General features: G+C 45.0%; 1 protein-coding gene across 9 annotated transcripts in view; it reads right to left on the reverse strand.

Moving 5' to 3' along the window:
* Nucleotides 1-18,469, reverse strand: part of DROSHA (drosha ribonuclease III) — a 138,199-nt gene that overhangs the window by 100,058 nt on the left and 19,672 nt on the right. For all 9 annotated transcript variants that reach the window (XR_002522468.2, XM_009208206.3, XM_009208204.3 and 6 more), the window contains 4 exons: nucleotides 16,530-16,671; nucleotides 14,077-14,231; nucleotides 9,692-9,772; nucleotides 361-447 (listed from right to left, as the gene is read on the reverse strand). Coding sequence is in view for 8 of the 9 variants with exons in the window: in XM_009208206.3 (XP_009206470.1) it covers nucleotides 361-447; nucleotides 9,692-9,772; nucleotides 14,077-14,231; nucleotides 16,530-16,671 (465 nt within the window). In the remaining variant the exon portion in view is untranslated. The remainder of the gene's footprint in view (nucleotides 1-360; nucleotides 448-9,691; nucleotides 9,773-14,076; nucleotides 14,232-16,529; nucleotides 16,672-18,469) is intronic.

Here is an 18,469-nt window from a genome sequence, read left to right on the forward strand (position 1 = left end):
CCGGAGCTTGCAGTGAGCTGAGATCCGGCCACTGCACTCCAGCTGACAGGCCGAGACTCCGTCTCAAAAAAAGAGATGTGGAAGTGTTCTATATTTTCTTCCCACTCCATAGCTCCAACATTGTTGGCTACTATGAATTTGGCTATTAAGTGATGCCAACAATATTTAATGAAAAAAAGATATAGTAGTATAGTGAAGAGGAAGCTGAAAGAAACATCATCGTGATAAAGATCAATTTCTGAACATAAAAATATTTTTCAAAGTAAGAACATTTAAGAACGGAATCAAGAACTTTAGCCTATTCACATTTTACTCTATTTACATTTTAAATGATATGCATGTGATTCTTCAGAAACTTACTAAAAAGTTCGTAGGCGGGGAGACTGTGATCCGGTAGTGGAAAAGTCTGCCAGCATTGTTGGTCATAGGACGACAGGGCTTGATAGCCTGAGGGGAAAAAAACAAAAATCAGTTTACAAGTAAAACAACAGAGTATTTTTACTTAAAAATATATTGTATTTCTTAGATTCACATCTAACAAAAGAGATTTTATGTCTGTTCCTTCACAGACTGGTAGGAAAGAACAGTACTGGCTTTGCCATACCTAGACCAGTAAAAAAGGGCTGGCCAGTCTCCAGCTCTCAGCGACTTCCTCAGGTGCTGGTGAAGCAGGGATGTCCAATAAGGCCATAAATGTCTGAGGGTTTGGGGGCCTCCAAAATACCGTGAACTTAGCAAATGAGCAGTTATGAGGGTGCCGGGGGACACCCGCTGGACCACGAGTACACATAGGGGGCCTGTCCTTGATGAAGACCTGGTGTTCTTCCATCTGACGTGGCGAGTAGGCCACGTCAGTTGTAACGAGGGTCTGAAGGAACTCATGAGGCTTGCCTGAGATGGGCCCATTTGGGAGTCCCCTTTATTGCAGCTGCCAGTAGAAGTAGCTCTGACCTTGCTGCAGACCGCTGGACTGCATCTCGTCCTGTGGGTGATGGGCCTGGGAAGCCCAAGGAGAGTGATGCCAGCTGTCAGACCTCTGGCTAGAGGGTGCCAAGTTGGGGCTGGGAGAGGTGTGAGCTGCAGCTGGGAACACTTGGCTGGGTGGTTGTGTCTTGGCATTTTCCAGCATGGCAAGGGCCCATAGAGCTTGATTAACTTCGGAGGCCAAGAGAGCTCGTTTGGCCTGTGATGGGGCTCCCCTTAAAAACAACTGTAAAGTAGGGCCAGGCACAGTGGTTCACGCCTGTAATCATAGCACTTTGGGAGGCCAAGGTGGGAGGTCTGCTTAAGCCCAGGAGTTCAAGACCAGCCTGGGCAACATGGCAAAACCCTGTCTTCACAAAAATTAGCCTGGTGTGGTGGTGCATGCCTATGGTCCCAGCTACTCAGGAAGTTGAGGCAGGAGATCACTTGAGCCCAGGAGGCGGAAGTTGCAGTGAGCCAAGATTGCACAACTGCACTCCAGCCTGGGTGACAGAGGAAGACCTTGTCTCAAAACAAAAACAAAAAGAAAATCATAAACATTTGGCTGCAAGGTGGCCTATACAGGGCTCTCCCAGCGGTGCCCCGGTCCCATGGAGGTGGCAGCTGCATAAACCCACTGAAGCATGCTTACATGTTCCTTCCTGAACTTTACACCAGCCACTTTCAGTCCTTGATGGGGAGGTTCATGCTGAGGTGTGCTATTCTCCAAGTCATGAACAGCCACTGCAGCAGAGGACAGGGACAGCTTATGGCTGTCTGCTCTATGCCCACAGCCCCATCAAGTTGTGCTTCCTGGATAAACTTGACTGGGTGTTGAAGTCATGAGAGATCTTACCATCTTTGGAGATAGCTACCATCATATTTTTCAGTCTGTGAGTTACAGACCACTTCCCGTGTGATACACACAGTACAGCCAGTGACAACTTTTTCACTGAGTCCTTGCATCAGGTCTTCAAGGAGGCTCTGAATTTCTGTCCTTGACAAAGGGTAAACCTCTTTGCAGACTTCTACGGTGTCTGGGGCGTGCTTCCTCATCTGAGTAGGTTGTGGAGGTGACAGCCACTGTCCTAACCATGACCCAAGTGGTGACTGGTAATGCCTGTAGTGCAACCAATGGTTATCCCGCAAACTCAGGATCATCATTCCACAGCTTGAAGGCCTATGGATCAGCCAGGCCAAGTGATGTGACTCTTGAGTTGAGCCTGTGTGACTGGAGTATGCGGCACGCAGCGGGCATCTGAGGATGGAGCACATCCCTGGAGAAGCTGCGCAGTCCCATCAGGAGTGCAGAGGGGATAATGTGCCCTTCAGTGATTGTACAGACTTGCAGGGGATCATCTTCTAATTCCCCTACTGGCAGACAACAACAGAGAGGCTTTCTGCCGATAAACCTGACCTACGACTTCCTGGCCTATGGTGTCACAATCACAGGATCCTTCAGGCTGAGATGCTCCTCTGGCACAGCAAGGGCTGGAGACACACCAGCTGGCAGTCAGCTCTTGAAGCCAAGGGTGTCCCTGGCATCCAGACCGTCCTCTTCCACTTGGGGGCCTGTCCCCCCTTACTAGGGGCCTGGAAGGATCTTAAGAATAATTTTGGCAGGTTTTGCCTGGTGGCAATTTCCATAACAGAGGTGGAAAGTACACACAGTAGGTAGCAATTGGCCAGAAAGCAGAACAAAAACTGCCAGACCTGCTGTGGAATAGTCCATAGGGCTCACCCGATAGCTGGATCAGAGCTAACTCTCACGATTCTCTCATAGAAATGAGTGCCACTACTCACCTGCTTAGGCAAATCCCATCACCATCCCCAACTGTTGTGTTGGTGGGTGGGGTGTTTCCAATGGACCTAATTAACCAGCTCTTTCAGGAGGGACTTCTCCCTTTCCATCTGATTCTCCTCAAAGATAAGTCTTAGTCACCAACCGATGCTCAAGCAGTTTGTTCTGCTTATTCTCTTACAAGACGGACAGCAGATGCAGGCCAGATACAGCCAGGGAGTCAGATGACCAAGTCACCAGGAAGGTCTTCATCCGGAGACCAGCCTCAAGTTTGCAGGATCCTTCTCCTTTACTTATACCTGTATTCAGTCCAGATCAGTTACCAGATGTCTCTTTTCTGAAAGGAGTTTAAACTATTCTTATAAGGGGAAACTTTGTTTTAAGACTTATGAAAGCTGCATCTGTGCCGAGGTGGCCTTGTCTCCTGGAAATCTCCAGGCTAGGTTGTAGACTGCTGACACAGGCTGACACGGACAACACTGCTGACATGGAGTATCAGCCCTGTGAGACACCTGAATGAAGTTATGGCTACCCTTAATCTTATAGCCACAATATGCCACTTACAGTATGCTCCAGAGCGGGTTCAGACCACAAGATTTAAGGATCTTTCTAGATCTACAATCCTATGACCATCTTCCTTTTACTTGTAAAATAACACAATAACTGACCTTTGGTTACACTTATGAATAAACTGAAAAAAAAAAAGTGGGGAAATTAATCTGAGAACTAACAGCAGTGAGAGTTAATAGGAAATTTTAAAAGCTGGAAGGAATAAATATGCTGGGTAAAAATCAAAAAGGTCAGAAATGAAGAAAGCATGAGAGGTGGTGGAAGAGAATATGCATGGATCTTAAGACGGGAAAAAGCTGGCCAGACACGGTGGCTCATGCCTGTAATCCCAGCACTTTGGGAGGCCAAGGTGGGCAGATTGCCTGAGGTTGGGAGTTCAAGACCAGCCTGACCAACATGGAGAAACCCTGTATCTACTGAAAATACAAAATTAGCCAGGCGTGGTGACGCATGCCTGCAATCCCAGCTACTTGGGAGGCTGAGGCAGGAGAATCACTTGAACCTGGGAGGTGGAGGTTGCCGTGAGCTGAGATCAAGCCATTTCACTCCTGCCTAGGCAACAAGAACAAAACTCCATATCAACAAAAAAAAAAAAAAAAAAAAAAAAAACACAAGAAAAGGCAAACAAAGCCAGCAAAAGAAGTGTGCTGTGACAGCATCAGTTGTGATGGCATGATTGGGTGTACCTGTGATAGACATGGGGATGTGCCGCACAGACCCATGTTCAAGGAAAGACTTGCTGCCTGGCTGTGGAGGGCACAGATAGCAGGGAGCTTCCAGCTATAAGCTTCTTCAGGATCTCTCTCCACTGCAGATCTCCCTCCTCTGACCTCAGGCATGGCCCAACATCAGGTACTGAGCAAGGCAGAGGTATAAAGGCCCAGCCATTTCAGCCCAACTCAAACGGGCAATATGCATTCCACAGATCACCCCCAGGCTGAATGCAGCTTTCAGTTCAGCCAATCCTTCTGTCCAATCCTGCTTCCACCTTTCGTTGATGCCTAATAACCATCATGCACCCAAAACTCCATCTTAGCATCTGCTTCTAGAGAACCCAAGATGCAGCTGTTGGTACTAGGAGTGACCCAAGAAAACAGCAAATAAGATGGTGTTTCGGAGCTCAATCACCTCCCAACAAGCAATGAAGATGCCATCACTAGTGGTAAGCGGAACACAGACAACCCCTGGCACCAGATGGCGAGCAACTAAACTTGAAAGATGGTGAATTAGAAGCTGTACACTGGAAGCAGGCCAAACACCCAGGTGTTTAAAAATGGTAGCTATAAGAACAATGGTTATGATCCTTCGGGGATGGATGGCTGTCGCTAAGCACCACTGATGCTCTACCATAGTCCCCAAACCTTAGTCTGCCCAGAAATCACCTGGAGGGCTGGTTAAATCTCAGAGTGCTGTTCCCCACTCCCAGTTTCTGATTCAGTGGCTGGGATGGGCTGAGAATCTGCCTTTATAACAAGTTCCCAGGTGAAGCTTGTGTGAGTGTCAGTTGGAAGCCTTCACTTAGAGAACCACTGCACTATAGAAGTATAACAGCAGAGGAGGAGAAAAGACTATTGGAAACCAGATGTGAAAGCCAGAAGAAACTCTCACTACCTACAGTGGGAGGTCACAGCAAGGACCAAGCCTAAGGCTTACCTGTGAGAGTGGCTGAACCTCAAAGGCAATTAACCACGGTCAGGGCCCAGGAAACCAGAAATGGGGACACTTAGGTTTTGACTCCCCAGATTCCTCTAAACCGTCTGACTGCAGAGATGGCACATCCCTCCCAATTAAGAGCAACCGCTCAATTGTGCCAGAAGACAATGGAAGAACCTGCAAGGCAACACTATGCCCCCTCACACACCCCTCAACCAGTCTCCCCCCCAGGCCAATACCTATAATTGGGGTCATTTCAGGGCCCCAAATGGGGAAGTGCTGGAAGGCAACAGATTATATTTCAAAAGAATTGCAGGAACTAACTAGCATGTAGCAACAGCCAGAGAAGTCTGCAGAGGACATGATAATGAGAGCGCTTGATCAACAGGGCCAGAACATAAAATTGTTTAGAGAAGAGTATATTGACTTGGGAGTACTCAGGATACACCACCACCAGGGTATGTTGAGAACTCCCTACTAGCATGGCTCCTAAAAGCATGAAGAAGCAACAACCCACACTGAGCAAAGCTGAAATACCAGAATTGCCGTGGTAGACAGTGGAGGAAGGAATTCAAGGACTCAAGGAAGTTAGAATGGATACGGTATCTTTGGCTGGAAAATATGCCAAACAATCGTGTTGCATGGGAAGCCCCAGAGGACACACTAAAACGAATGTGCAGGTGATAGGAGCACAAACATCATGAGGAAGATCAGTGGCGACCTCCTCTGCAGGCCAGGGCTGACCACAAAAGTGGTCAGAGAGCAGAGCTCGCCAGCAGTAACAGGGATGACAGAATCCTGAAACAAGAGATGCCAGGTGATAGGGCTAAGTACTGGAAGCCAGGCCACAGTGGCAGCCAAGGGGGTCTGACCCACAAAGGTCATGGAAATAGTTAATAGAACATGGTGTCCTTGGGTACAAAACAAGTGGGTAACCAACACGAGTACTACTTAGTTTGTACAAACATAAGAAACCAGGAATGGATAACCAAGAGACTGAAGGCAGGACATTCCAATAAACAGTCACACTATTCCTTGCCCAGTTCCAGACCTGATCACATTTTTTGGACTGAAATCCACTGACTAAAGAGGTGGTCAGATCCCAGGAGGAAGGACTCTGTAACAAAATAACAAGCAAAAACGGCCTTGACAACCCTGTCATTCCCCAAAGGGGCTTATGGCCATTTACCTGGGGAGCTGTACACTGGGAAAAGAAGAATAGCAGACAGTTCAAGCCATGTTAGATGCAGTATCTGAATCATCATTGATACTTGGAGACTGGATACATCACTATGGTTCCCCAGTTAGAGTAGAGAATATGAGGCCAAGGTAATAAATGGATCTTGGTCAAGGTCTGACTTACAGTGGGTCTACTGAATCACAGATCTACCCAGTGGTCCTTACCCTGGTCCTTGAATGTACCACTAGAATTGACATTCTTGGCAGACCCAATGTGCTACTCAACACTGGGTCCTTGACATGTGGAATAAGAGCTATCCTAATGGGAAAGTCAAGCAGAAATGAAATTACCACAACCCCCATCAACCCAGGCATCAAAACCAATATTACACTGGAGGGATAGAGGAGATTAGTGCCACTCTTAAGGATCTGAAGGATATAAGGGAGATGGTACCGGTCCTATCTCTGATTAATTCACCTGTCTGGCCCCTGAAGGTCCTGAAGGATAACTGCAAACTACCACAAACTCAACCAAGCAAGAGCGCTGAGTGTAGCTGCCAGGCCAGGTGTTGTAGTTTAGCTGGAGCAGATATAAAGTATGTGGCAACTGATTAGGTGAATGGGTTATTTTCTATCCCAATCAGAAATAAGGATCAGAATGGTTCACAGACATTTATAGTTTTGCCCCAGGGCTGTGTTAATGCTCCCACCCACTCATAATACCAAGGAGTTCCCAACCGTCCAGGCACACTGCAGAACCTGCCCCTGCTGAGGACAGCCCATGTGAGAAAGGGCCTCAGCTGTTCCAGGCTAGAGTATAAGCAGCACTGCTGCTGGGGCCATATGTTTCAGCAGATCCTACAGTGTTGGTGGGAAAAGATGCCAAAAGGAATCTGTGGCAGGCCACATTGGGAGAATCACAATGCTGGTCCCTGACGTTCTGGAGCAAGACCTGCTATCTATAGTGAAGACGTATGTGCCTTTGAAACTGCAGAACCTCACACTGCTCCATTACACCTCTGACATGATGATGATCAGGCATGTACGCATGCACCGCAGTGGATGTGAGATTAGCCCTACAAAGATTTAGGGGCCTGCCACAGCCATACAATTTTTAGGAGTCCAGTGGTCTGGGGAATGCCAAGACATCCCCTCCAAAGTAAAAGACAATTATTTTATCTTCCACCTCCTACAATGAAGAAAGCACAACACCTAGTGCGCCTTTTCAGGCTCAGGAGGCAAGAGAATGCACAGGTAGAAACACTGCTCCTATCCACTTACAGAGTGGCACAAACAGCTGCCCCTGCTGAGGACAGCCCATGTGAGAAAGGGCCTCAGCTGTTCCAGGCTAGAGTATAAGCAGCACTGCTGCTGGGGCCATATGTTTCAGCAGATCCTACAGTGTTGGTGGGAAAAGATGCCAAAAGGAATCTGTGGCAGGCCACATTGGGAGAATCACAATGCTGGTCCCTGACGTTCTGGAGCAAGACCTGCTATCTATAGTGAAGACGTATGTGCCTTTGAAAGAATATTCCAGATGTGCTACTTGGCCCTGATAGAGATGTAAGGCCTGGCCAACAGATACCAGATACACATGTGGCCAGAATCACCCATCATAGGCTAAATTCTGTCAGTCCCACCAGGCAATACGGCATCAGCAACAATCCATCAAAAGGCAGGCATGGTACTGCCACAGTCAAGCATACCCAGGAGCCAAGAGCACAAACAAGCTGCCTGGGCAGGTGGCCCGGATCCCCACAGCTCCACCACTGTTGCACCAGCTCCCCTCCCTCAGCTGATGACCTAGGGTGTATGGATGAAAGCAGAGGAAAAAGCCCAAGCTTGGTTTACAAATGGGTCAGTTGGCAAGAGTGGGTGAGCCAAAAACAGATGGCACTACAGCCTCATTCTGGGATGGTTCTGAAAGAGCGCTGTGGGGAAATCTCTCCCAGTGGGCGGAGTTTCAGGCAGTGTACCTGGTCATCCACTTTGTGTGGAAAGAGAAGCGGCCTGAAGTTAGAATAGAGAGAGACTCATGGGCAGAAGCAAGTGGTGGCCATGCCAGCTGGTCAGGGGCCTAGAAGAAAAGAGGACGGATGAGAAGGTCTTGGGGCAGAGACTTGCAGGTGGACAAATGGAAGGGAGCATGACGAGCTCTATCTCACACATGGAGGTCTGTCAGACAGCACCACCATGGAAGAGGTACCAAGGCACCAAGCAGACAAAATGACTGGGGCAGTTGGTGCCAGCCACCCCCTGACCTCAGCCACCCCAGAGTGACAGGAGGGGCACATGAATGAAATGACCACAGCAGCAGAGAGGAGGCTTCCCATGAGCCCAACAGCATGGACCCCGCTTATCAAGGCTAAGCTATATAATTAAGCTAACTTCCACTGCCAAACATCCAACTAGCCAGATACAATGACCCACGCTGAGTCCCCAGAATGAGACCATTCTTCCAGGAGACCAAACTGTCACCTGCCTTTCCTGCCTACGGGTCCCCAGCTGGCACCACTGCCCATCTCCTCTCCCTTCAAGGAAGAGCCTGCTGTCCAAATGTTCACTGTGTAGTCAGCACACAGCCTATAGCTATTGGCTCCTTCAGGGTCAGCCTCAGCTGCAGAGCCCCCTCTCCCAGGGTCGTGCCCTTCCTGGGGCACCTTGCTGTGGGGACTGAGACAGATGGGGGTATGACGGCCATTCCAGCACAACACACACAAATTCTGATAAGCCAGGCCTGATCAGACCCACATCACAGGGGAATAGTTCCCACCTCTGCTCTTTTCCTGTCACAGGTGTTGATCCCTCATCAACATCTCAGAGCTCCCAACCTGAGGCATGTGCACAAACGCTCACAAGATGCCACCCTGTCCCACAATTGCTCGCTACACTTGCCTACTTTCAAAGACAAATGAGCAGAAGTGATGCAAGTATTTCAAATTATCAGGCACCATCTCCTAGTCTTTATTCCCATTATTATTGAGCCCTCAAACAAGTTTTAAATAGAAATTAAGGTTTTATGTATACTGTGTTTAAATATAATGCGCTGAATTATAAAGTGAGGAGCCTGGGATTAACAAAAATAGCTTATAAAAATAAAAGATAAAGGGAACAAATGAGGGACAATAATTGAAAGGGACAGACTAACAGAGAGAAGACATGCGCCTCAGAGCACTTTAGTAAGAGCGTCTCTCCAGGGCCATTCATAGCCACTTATGATGAAACATAAAACTATAATATGTACAGTTGAAAAATACTTAAAATGGGAAACACATATCAAATACACCATGCCTATTTTAAATAATAAAACTACTAAAACTTTTGTTAATGTTTCCTCGAGAACACTCCCCACTCCACCCCCAAAACCCAAGTGCTTTCCTCCGCAATTATCAGTAACAGAGACTATCAGGGAATATGAAGAGAATTTTGATGGTATTATTTCATTTATGGGGGAAAGAACAGCAACAACATCTGTCGACTTCTGGCTTCTCGGCATTTACAAACATAATAACCCAAACCAGTTACCTCTTCTCCAGGATAAATGCTGTGCCTAATTCCTGTGCGTCTTGCCTTTGCGCTGCATTTGCAGAGTGGTCCATCATTCATCTGTCAGAAACACAATGTAATTCGTTTTTATTGGAGGGAAAAATCCACACCATGCACAATGATGCCTCTGAAAATGTGTGGGTTTTAATGTCATGAGCACTGAAGCTCTGAGAGGCTGTCACGGTTAGAAGATTAAACGGATGTTCCAAAACCAATAAAGCTGCAAACTCTCTATATTGTCTGATAAAGGGAAACTGTATGACAACCCTGCATTCCCGAGTTATTTGTGCAGCCAAGCAGAAAATATCAATGTCAGCACACTGTTTGCCCCCATCTTCTTCTACCAATTCCCAGGACATTTTTGTTTCCCTATTTCTTATCTCAAGAAAAATGACTCTTTCACAAAAGCAAATTTTATATCCTGGAGGAACACATAGAGTGTTTTGAAGGTGACCTGCGGATTCGATGTTTTGAAAAGAGAAACTGTAAGGTACCTCACTAGCAGAGAGAAGAAAATGCTACTAAGCCAGAAAAACTTCCCCCACTGGTCAGGTTAGATTACATCTCTTTCCCTGAATTTGTTTTAGTGCCACAAACTCCGCCCACAAGGCTCCACAGGCAAGCAATTCTTCAAAACTTCTGGAACGGATGAGTGCTAAGCAAGGGGATGATAAAGAACAGCGGGTCCATGTGCTCAAGGAATATCTGTTCTAGACAGGAGAACAACATATATATGATATGCTTCATAATTTAAAAGAAAAAAAAATCACTCGAAAGTAGGTAATGCTGGGGTGTCAAACAGATGGGATGGACAAGAAAACAAGAGGGCTGCTGCACTAGAGGCACCAGCACCCATCAGAAAAGGAGAGAAGGCAGGAAGTCCACGTCATGCTCTGGGCCACGAGATCCATCTAAATAAAATGGACCATTTATGTGGGGGAGAAGACCAAAAGAAGCAGAACTAACATCAAAATCTGAAGGGCCTCACAAGCCAGGTTCATGAGTCTGGTACAGATGGTAATACTGAATGAAAAACAAGACCAGAGCTCAGATAGGGAAAATGAAGAAGTGGAGTTCCATTTCTCTTTCTCTGTAATAATTTAAAAATATAGGCTGGTCAGAGTGTAATGGTTTTTACAAATAATTGATCACAGCCAGTTAGACTTCTTCATTCCTTCTCCACTCCCACTGCTTCTTCACTTGACTAGCCTTAAAAGAAAATATATATATACATATATACACACACATTTCTTTAAAGTTATTGAGATTTATAACTCAGTATGTCCAATTAAAATGTAAAAGTCAGTAAGACTTTTTGAAAAAAAAGTGTTAAAGTAAAAAGCTGTAACTTTGCTTTAGCCTCTTGGAAAATCTAAAGATCCAGGTGGTATAGCAGAGGAATAATATTACTACCAAAAAGAAAGATTCTGTTAAGATATTATCTAAAGTAACAGCTGGCAAATAAGAGATGTAACAGGATTTCATCAAAAGTCATAACACGGCTGTGCACAGTGGCACACGCCTGTAATCCCAGCACTTTGGGAGGCTGAGGCAGACGGATCACCTGAGGTCAAGAGTTCAAGACCAGCCTGGCCAACATGGCAAAACCCCATCTCCACTAAAAAAACACAAAAATTAACTGGGCGTGGTGGCGGGCGCCTGTAATCCCAGCTACTCATGAGGCTGAGGCAGGGAGAATTGCTTGAACTAGATATGCAGAGGTTGCAGCGAGCTGAGATTGTGCCACTGCGCTCCAGCCTAGGCAATAAGAATGAAACTCTATCGCGCAAAAAAAAAAAAAAAAAAAGTTATAACACACTCCTAAGGCCGGGTGCAGTAACTCATGCCTGTAATCCCAGCACTTGGGGAGGCCAAGGCAGGCAGATCACTTGAGGTCAGGAGTTCAAGACCAGCCTAGCCAACATGGTGAAACCTCGTCTCTACTAAAAATACAAAAATTAGCTGGGCGTGGTAGCACAAGCCTGTAGTCACAGCCACTGGGGAGACTAAGGCAGGAGAATCACTTGAACCTGGGAGGTGGAGCTTGCAGTGAGCTGAGATCACACCACTACACTCCAACTCCAGCCTGGGCAACAGAGCAGGAGTTTTTTGGAGACTCTGTCTCAAAAAAAAAAAAAGAAAAAAAAAGTTATAACACACTCTTAATGCCAGTCATGACTTCCGTGATGAAAAATATAAAAAATTAACTTAGTGCTCACTGATCTCCAGGGAAGTGGAGACATCCTACATACTTGCCTTTTATCAAGGTCTGGGATCCTACATATTCAGCCCTTCACAAGGCTCAACTATACAGAGAACACAAAACCAGTAACACTAAACAGCATTACAGAGACTGTATACAAAGCACTGTTGAATTTCTGATAGAAACAGGTATCCACAGAAATCAGTGTAGAGGCTTCTTGTGAAACAGGAAAACAACAGTCAAGTAAAAAGACTAGAGGGCCAGGTGCAGTAGCTCACACCTGTAATCCCAACACTTTGGGAGGCTGAGGCAGGAAGACTGCTTGAGCCTAGGAGTTTGAGACCAGCCTGGGCAACATAGCGAGACCTCATCTCTACAAATAATTTTTTAAAACTAGCCAGGCAGACCAGGCGCAGTGGCTCACACCTGTAATCCCAGCACTTTGGAAGGCTGAGCCAGGTGGATCACCTGAGGTCAGGAGTTCAAGACCAGCCTGACCAACATGGAGAAACCCCATCTCTACTAAAAGTACAAAACTGGCCAGGCGTGGTGGCGCATGCCTGTATTCCCAGCTACTCGGGAGGCTGAGGCAAGAGAATCACTTGAACCCGGGAGGCAGAGGTTGCAGTGAGCCAAGATCGCACCATTGCACTCCAGCCTAGGCAATAAGAATGAAACTCTATCTCAAAAAAAAAAAAAAACAAAACTAGCCAGGCATAGTGGGGTGCCCCTATAGTCCTAGATACTTGGGAGGCTGAAGCAGGTGAATCGCTTTGGCCTGGGAAGTCAAGGCTCCAGTGAGCCATTATTGCGCCAGTGCACTCCAGCCAGAGAAGCGGTGTGAGACCAGGTCTCAAAAAAAAAAAAAAACCATATACGGAGGAAGTTTATTTTAGGGGGGACAAAAATGTCCTAAAATTCAATTGTAGTGATAGTTGTGCAGCCCCATGAATATACTAAAAAATGCTGGATTATAAATTTGAAGTACAATTGTATCATATGTAAATTATAACTCAACAAAGCTGTTTAAAAAGAAAACCAAGTTTTAAAATGCATTGGCAGTTTTGCAAACATTTCTGCTCGATTCCAAGAGAGTAAAAGGAACACACAAAATACATTTCTCCCAGACATTCTATAAAAAAAAGATGGATAGCTGTCGTCTAACAAGAACCAGGAGAAAAGCATTTTAATTAATATAGAACGTTATAAATTTACTCATGAAATATAAATTTTAAATTATCTTTTTATAGCTATGCTTTATTATGCTTCCTAACTTTACATGCATTAAAGATACAATTTTTGTACGTATTATATATCTGTGTGACACAAATCTTTTTTAACAATGCTAATTTTATTATGTATTACTTCATATTAAGACAGTAATTAAAAATAAAAATAATGGCCGGGCACGGTGGCTCAAGCCTGTAATCCCAGCACTTTGGGAGGCCGAGACGGGTGGATCACGAGGTCAGGAGATCGAGACCATCCTGGCTAACACGGTTAAACCCTGTCTCTACTAAAAAATACAAAAAACTAGCTGGGCGTGGTGGCGGGCGCCTGTAGTCCCAGCTACTCGGGAGGCTGAGGCAGGAGAATGGCGTGAACCCGGGAGGCTGAGCTTGCAGTGAGCTGAGATCCGGCCACTGCACTCCAGCCCGGGCGACAGAGACTCCGTCTCAAAAAAAAATAATAAAAAAAAAAAATAATTATGTCCACCTATTATGTCATTAGCTCAAACATGCTTAACAAGGAAGAGAACTTGTGACTGTTACCAACTAAAAAAAATGAAATTTTATAGGACTTATTTACTATTATGCAGCAAGATACCTTCCAGGTGAACTACTTCTAAAAAGACCTCCCAGTTCTCTCTCATCCTACCATGTGTCTTCTTCCATCTACTCCAAGTTTAATGAGGCAGGGCCATTACTCCTTTCCCCAACACGGAATTTACAAACATCATCAAAAATGATTCAAGGGAAAGCTGCTCTGGTACTTATGCTTTGGAACTGAACCCGAAGCTGAAAAAAAACAGCTCTGAAGGACACAAGCCTGAGAGTAAAATTCAGTTTCAATACAAGGCAACATGCATCTTCTGAGCCCAGAGCAATAACCGTTATGTCTGGGTTTGCAACCTTCACAGCAAGGGCATAAAAACACGCACCTGGCCTGGATCGTTGTACCAAAGTTCATCATGAAGCCGGTCAGGGTGGGCCTTTTTGCGTTTGATTTCTGCAATGACGTCAAAAACTTCAGAGTCTGAGCTGCTAGAACAGGTGCTGTCCTCATCAGACTCACACTCGGATTCACTGGAACTCTCTAACAGGGGTTGGGAGAAAAACACAGAAACTGATGGAATTAACAAACTGGGTTTTTTCTTTTCCTTTTTTTTTTTTTTTTTTTTTGGAGACAGAGTCTTGCTCTGTCACCCAGGCGGGAGTGCAGGGTGTCTCACTCTGTCACCCAGACTGGAGTACAGTGCATGATCTCAGCTCACTCCAACCTCCGCCTCCCAAGTTCAAGTGATTCTCCTGCCTTAGCCTCCCGATTAGCTGGGATTACAGGTGCCCACCACCAGACCCAGCTAACTTTTGTATTTTTAGTAGAGACAGGATTTTGCCATGTTGGCCAGGCTGGTCTCGAACTCCTGACCTCAGATGAAACGCCCGTCTCAGCCTCCCAAAGTGCTGGGAGTATAGGCATGAACCACCACATCCGGCTGACAAACTGGTTTTTGTGGAGACTTCCAAATGACCTAAACCTCTAAAGGTAAGAAGAGTTCTTTATTCTTCTAGAAAATACTTAAGGGCCTACTCTACACCAAATACTCTACTAAGCAATACCACAAAAAAAAAAAAAAAAATAGACAATGCTAAGTCACAATCTAGTTGGGGAAGCAAAGAAAATAAACATCTTTAGAGAAAAAGTAAGACTCAATGAGCAATGTCAGATAAAATGAAAAACCATAGTAGTAGTATGTAGTTTAACACTTGAGCTATGTAATGATCCACAAAAGGGCTGTTTCACTGGGATCCAGAAAGGCTGGTGATAATTTCAAAGAAGGAGCACATGTGACCCAAGCACTGCAACGGGATGGGAGAAGCATGATAAGGAGGAGAGAAGAAGAAAGGAATGAAGAGGGAGCACCATAGGCAAAAGCATGGAGCTAAGAATACAGTGGACTAGCTAGAGCGCGGGCCACACAGAAAAACACTGGGAGGTTAGGGCTGGGAGTGCTGAGAATGACACAGTGAAGGCTGGGAATGCAAGACCAAAGACTTGACATTTTTTTCCCTCAATAACAGCAAGAGAAGATGTTAGTCCTTAAAGTGACTGAATAAAAACAGACACAGACTTACGCTAACTGAAACAAGCCAGTCACAAAAAGACAAATATACATGATTCCACATATATGAGATACCTGAGAGTCAAATTCATAGAGAAAGAAAGCAGCATAGTAGTAATAAGGGAACAGGGAATTGGGGTCTGGGGAGTTATTCCTTAACAGGTACAGAGTTTCAGTTTTATGAAAGGAAAATAGTTCTGGCAACTGGTTGCAAACAATGTCATGTTGAACCCTATTGAACTGTATGCTTAAAAATGGTTAAGATGGTAAATTTCATATTATGTGTATTTTACCACCATTTTTTTTTAAAAAGACCTAGAAGTTAATCCTACATAGTGAGATTCCATCACTACAAAAAGAAAAATAATTAGTTTTTAAAATAAATTAATCCTATAAGAGATTAACGTAGTAGTAGCATAATAAAATCCAACATGGAGTTGTATTTACATGTACTGCATGAGATAGATGCTACTGTCATCCCTATTTTACAAATGGGAAAAATCTGAGATGGAGACGAACTTCTGGACCAAGGTCACATATCAAGTAGGTCGTAGAGCAGGGATTCAAACCCAGGCCATCCAGCTCCCGACTCAGGTGTCTTTGCCCAGTATGGATAACTGCCTCTCAGCATGTGGGATGTCATGGAGGTGGGCAGATGAGAGCCAGAGAGAACATGCAGGTAAATGCACACTGAATGTCTCATCTGTGCACGGCATTCTGTTAGGGTCTAAGGATACAAAGTGGTAAAAAGTAATTTCCATCCTCAAAGATCTCACCACCTACTTGGAACCTCAGAACATACAAATGAAAAAATAGACCACTTTATGAAAAAGCTATGCAAACTGTCTACACGAGTGGAGAGAAACCTTCAAACAGAGCTGGGCTATAGTCGTCGTTTCCCTCATCAAACCAGGCACACCTGGCAAAGGAGAGGGCCAAGGAAGGACGTCTGTCCTCATGAGAGGCAGGGGGCACAGGCTCCTTCTTTTGGAAAGATGCTGAACTCTTCTGACTGGACAACTCTCCAAGGGGCACCCTTGTTGGCAAGCCTTGCAAATGAGATCACGGCTGTATTCTGCCAAATATAACTAAGGAAAAATATGATCAAAAAGAAGGAAGTTCCACTTCTATGTATCTTACTGACTGTAATTAAGAAAAATAAAATGAAAAAGAAGAAATCTCAATGTGGGACTCTCAAGGGTATTTCCCCAAAATTCAGGAATGAAGCTATAACAGCAACGGTCTCAGACTAGTTAATGACTCTGACTCACCTAAATCTTCATCGAGCTTCGTCTTCGGAGGTTCCCACGGAGGCCGAGCAGCTTTGGCCTTTTCTTGCCTGCTCCCCAACTCCTCCTCAAATTTGTCATATAAGTCACGAAGCCTACTTGTTCCAACTACTGTAGAATCTCCCTTTTAAAAATAAAGGATCACTATTAGGAACTATATCAATAACAACCATATCAAAGATATGTAAGATCTCACAGGAAATCAAAGCATTTTTAACAGCAAGATGCTATTCTTCAACCCTCAATTTAACAAACATTTAAAAACAAAACGCTCAAGTACTGGCAATCATACTCTGAATCAAACACACACTTATCGCTGACACAGTCCTCAGGTAAATGTGCCTTGCCAACATTCAGAAACATTAGAGCAGGCCAGGTGTGGTTGCTCATGCCTGTAATCCTAGCACACTTTGAGAGGTGGAGGTAGGAGGATTGCTCGAGGCGAGGAGTTCAAGACCAGCCTGAGCAACATAGCAAGACCCTAACTCTATGGAAAAGAAAAAAATTAGCCAGGTGGTATGTGCCTGTGCTACTTAGGAGACTAAGGCAGGAGAACTGTTTGAGCTCAAGAGTTGGAGGAAGCAGTGAGCTATGACTGTGCCACTATACTCTAGCCTGGGTGACACAATGAGACCTCATCTCAAAAAAAAAAAAAAGAAAAGAAACATTATAACAGTTCATCTACGCCCTCTTAACATGACATTTTTAAAAAAATCATGACCTCAGAGAATTGTAACAACTGACACCAAATACCCTCCTAGGGAATGTACACTTCCTACTGAAAAATCACTGATAATCTGTCTTCTCCTATACTAATCCAACAAGGAACAAGGAATATCATATATATCCTCTTTGTCTCTCTCTCTCTCTCACACACACACACACTCATGCCTTAAACACGAGGATATAAACATGCACACATTCTCTTTCACACACACACACAAACACATAGAACAAACATGGGACTCTACGAAGCATTCCTAGAGGAAATTTTCCACTTTTCCTCACTCATTTTCCAGGCTGAAAATCATTTTACATGTCCACACTCTGACTTAGTAGCCTTAAAACGTAAAAACCAGACCTGCCAAATGTAAAATTAAGGCAAATCATAAAATCTGGTACCCAGAAGAAGGGATAATTCAGGCCGCATCTCATTGTTGAGAGTGGCAATGCCGGTATAGCTTTGACATCCTCACCACCTTCTCTGCACCACAGATGACAAAACTCAAAGGCAAATGTCAGCCTTTTGAGTTTATCAGTCTTCCTCCTACACTGGAGTTTCAATATACTCGTATAAATATGTAATAAAAAAACAACCAGCTCTGCCTGTTTAAACTCCCTGAACTTCAGTGTCTTCATCTTTATTGTTTTAAGAATAATAACACCTATGGCAGCCATTCTTTCCTTCTTCCTAATAGAAGCAGTATTCTATCAGATTTGGGGCAGAGAACTCCTGATCTCTGGGAAGGTAGACTGAGCCACCCACCCCCCCAAAGATGTCCATGTCCTAATCCCCAGAAATTAAATATATATGTTAACTTACATGGCAAAACGGACTTGCAGCTGGGTGGACCCAATCTTAGCACAGGAGCCCTTAAAAGCAGGGAACCTTTGCCAACAGGGGTCAGAGATGTAACAGAAAAAGAGGCAAGAGATATTTAAACCATGAGAAGGACTCAACCACCATTACTGGCTTTGAAGACAGAGGAAGGGATCCACAAGTCAAGGAATGCACATGGCCTGGAGGAACGAAGAAGTGCCCTGACCTTACAGCCAGCAAGGATACAAGGTCCTCTGTCCTCCAGACACAAGGAACTGAACTCTGCCAGCAACCTGAATGAGCAAGAAAACAGATTTTCTCCAGAGCCTCCATAAAGGAACACAGACCTGCTGACATCCTGATGGAGCCAGTGAGACCCAAG

Source organism: Papio anubis, chromosome 5, assembly GCF_008728515.1.
Source record: "Papio anubis isolate 15944 chromosome 5, Panubis1.0, whole genome shotgun sequence".
Classification (NCBI taxonomy): Eukaryota; Metazoa; Chordata; class Mammalia; order Primates; family Cercopithecidae; genus Papio; species Papio anubis.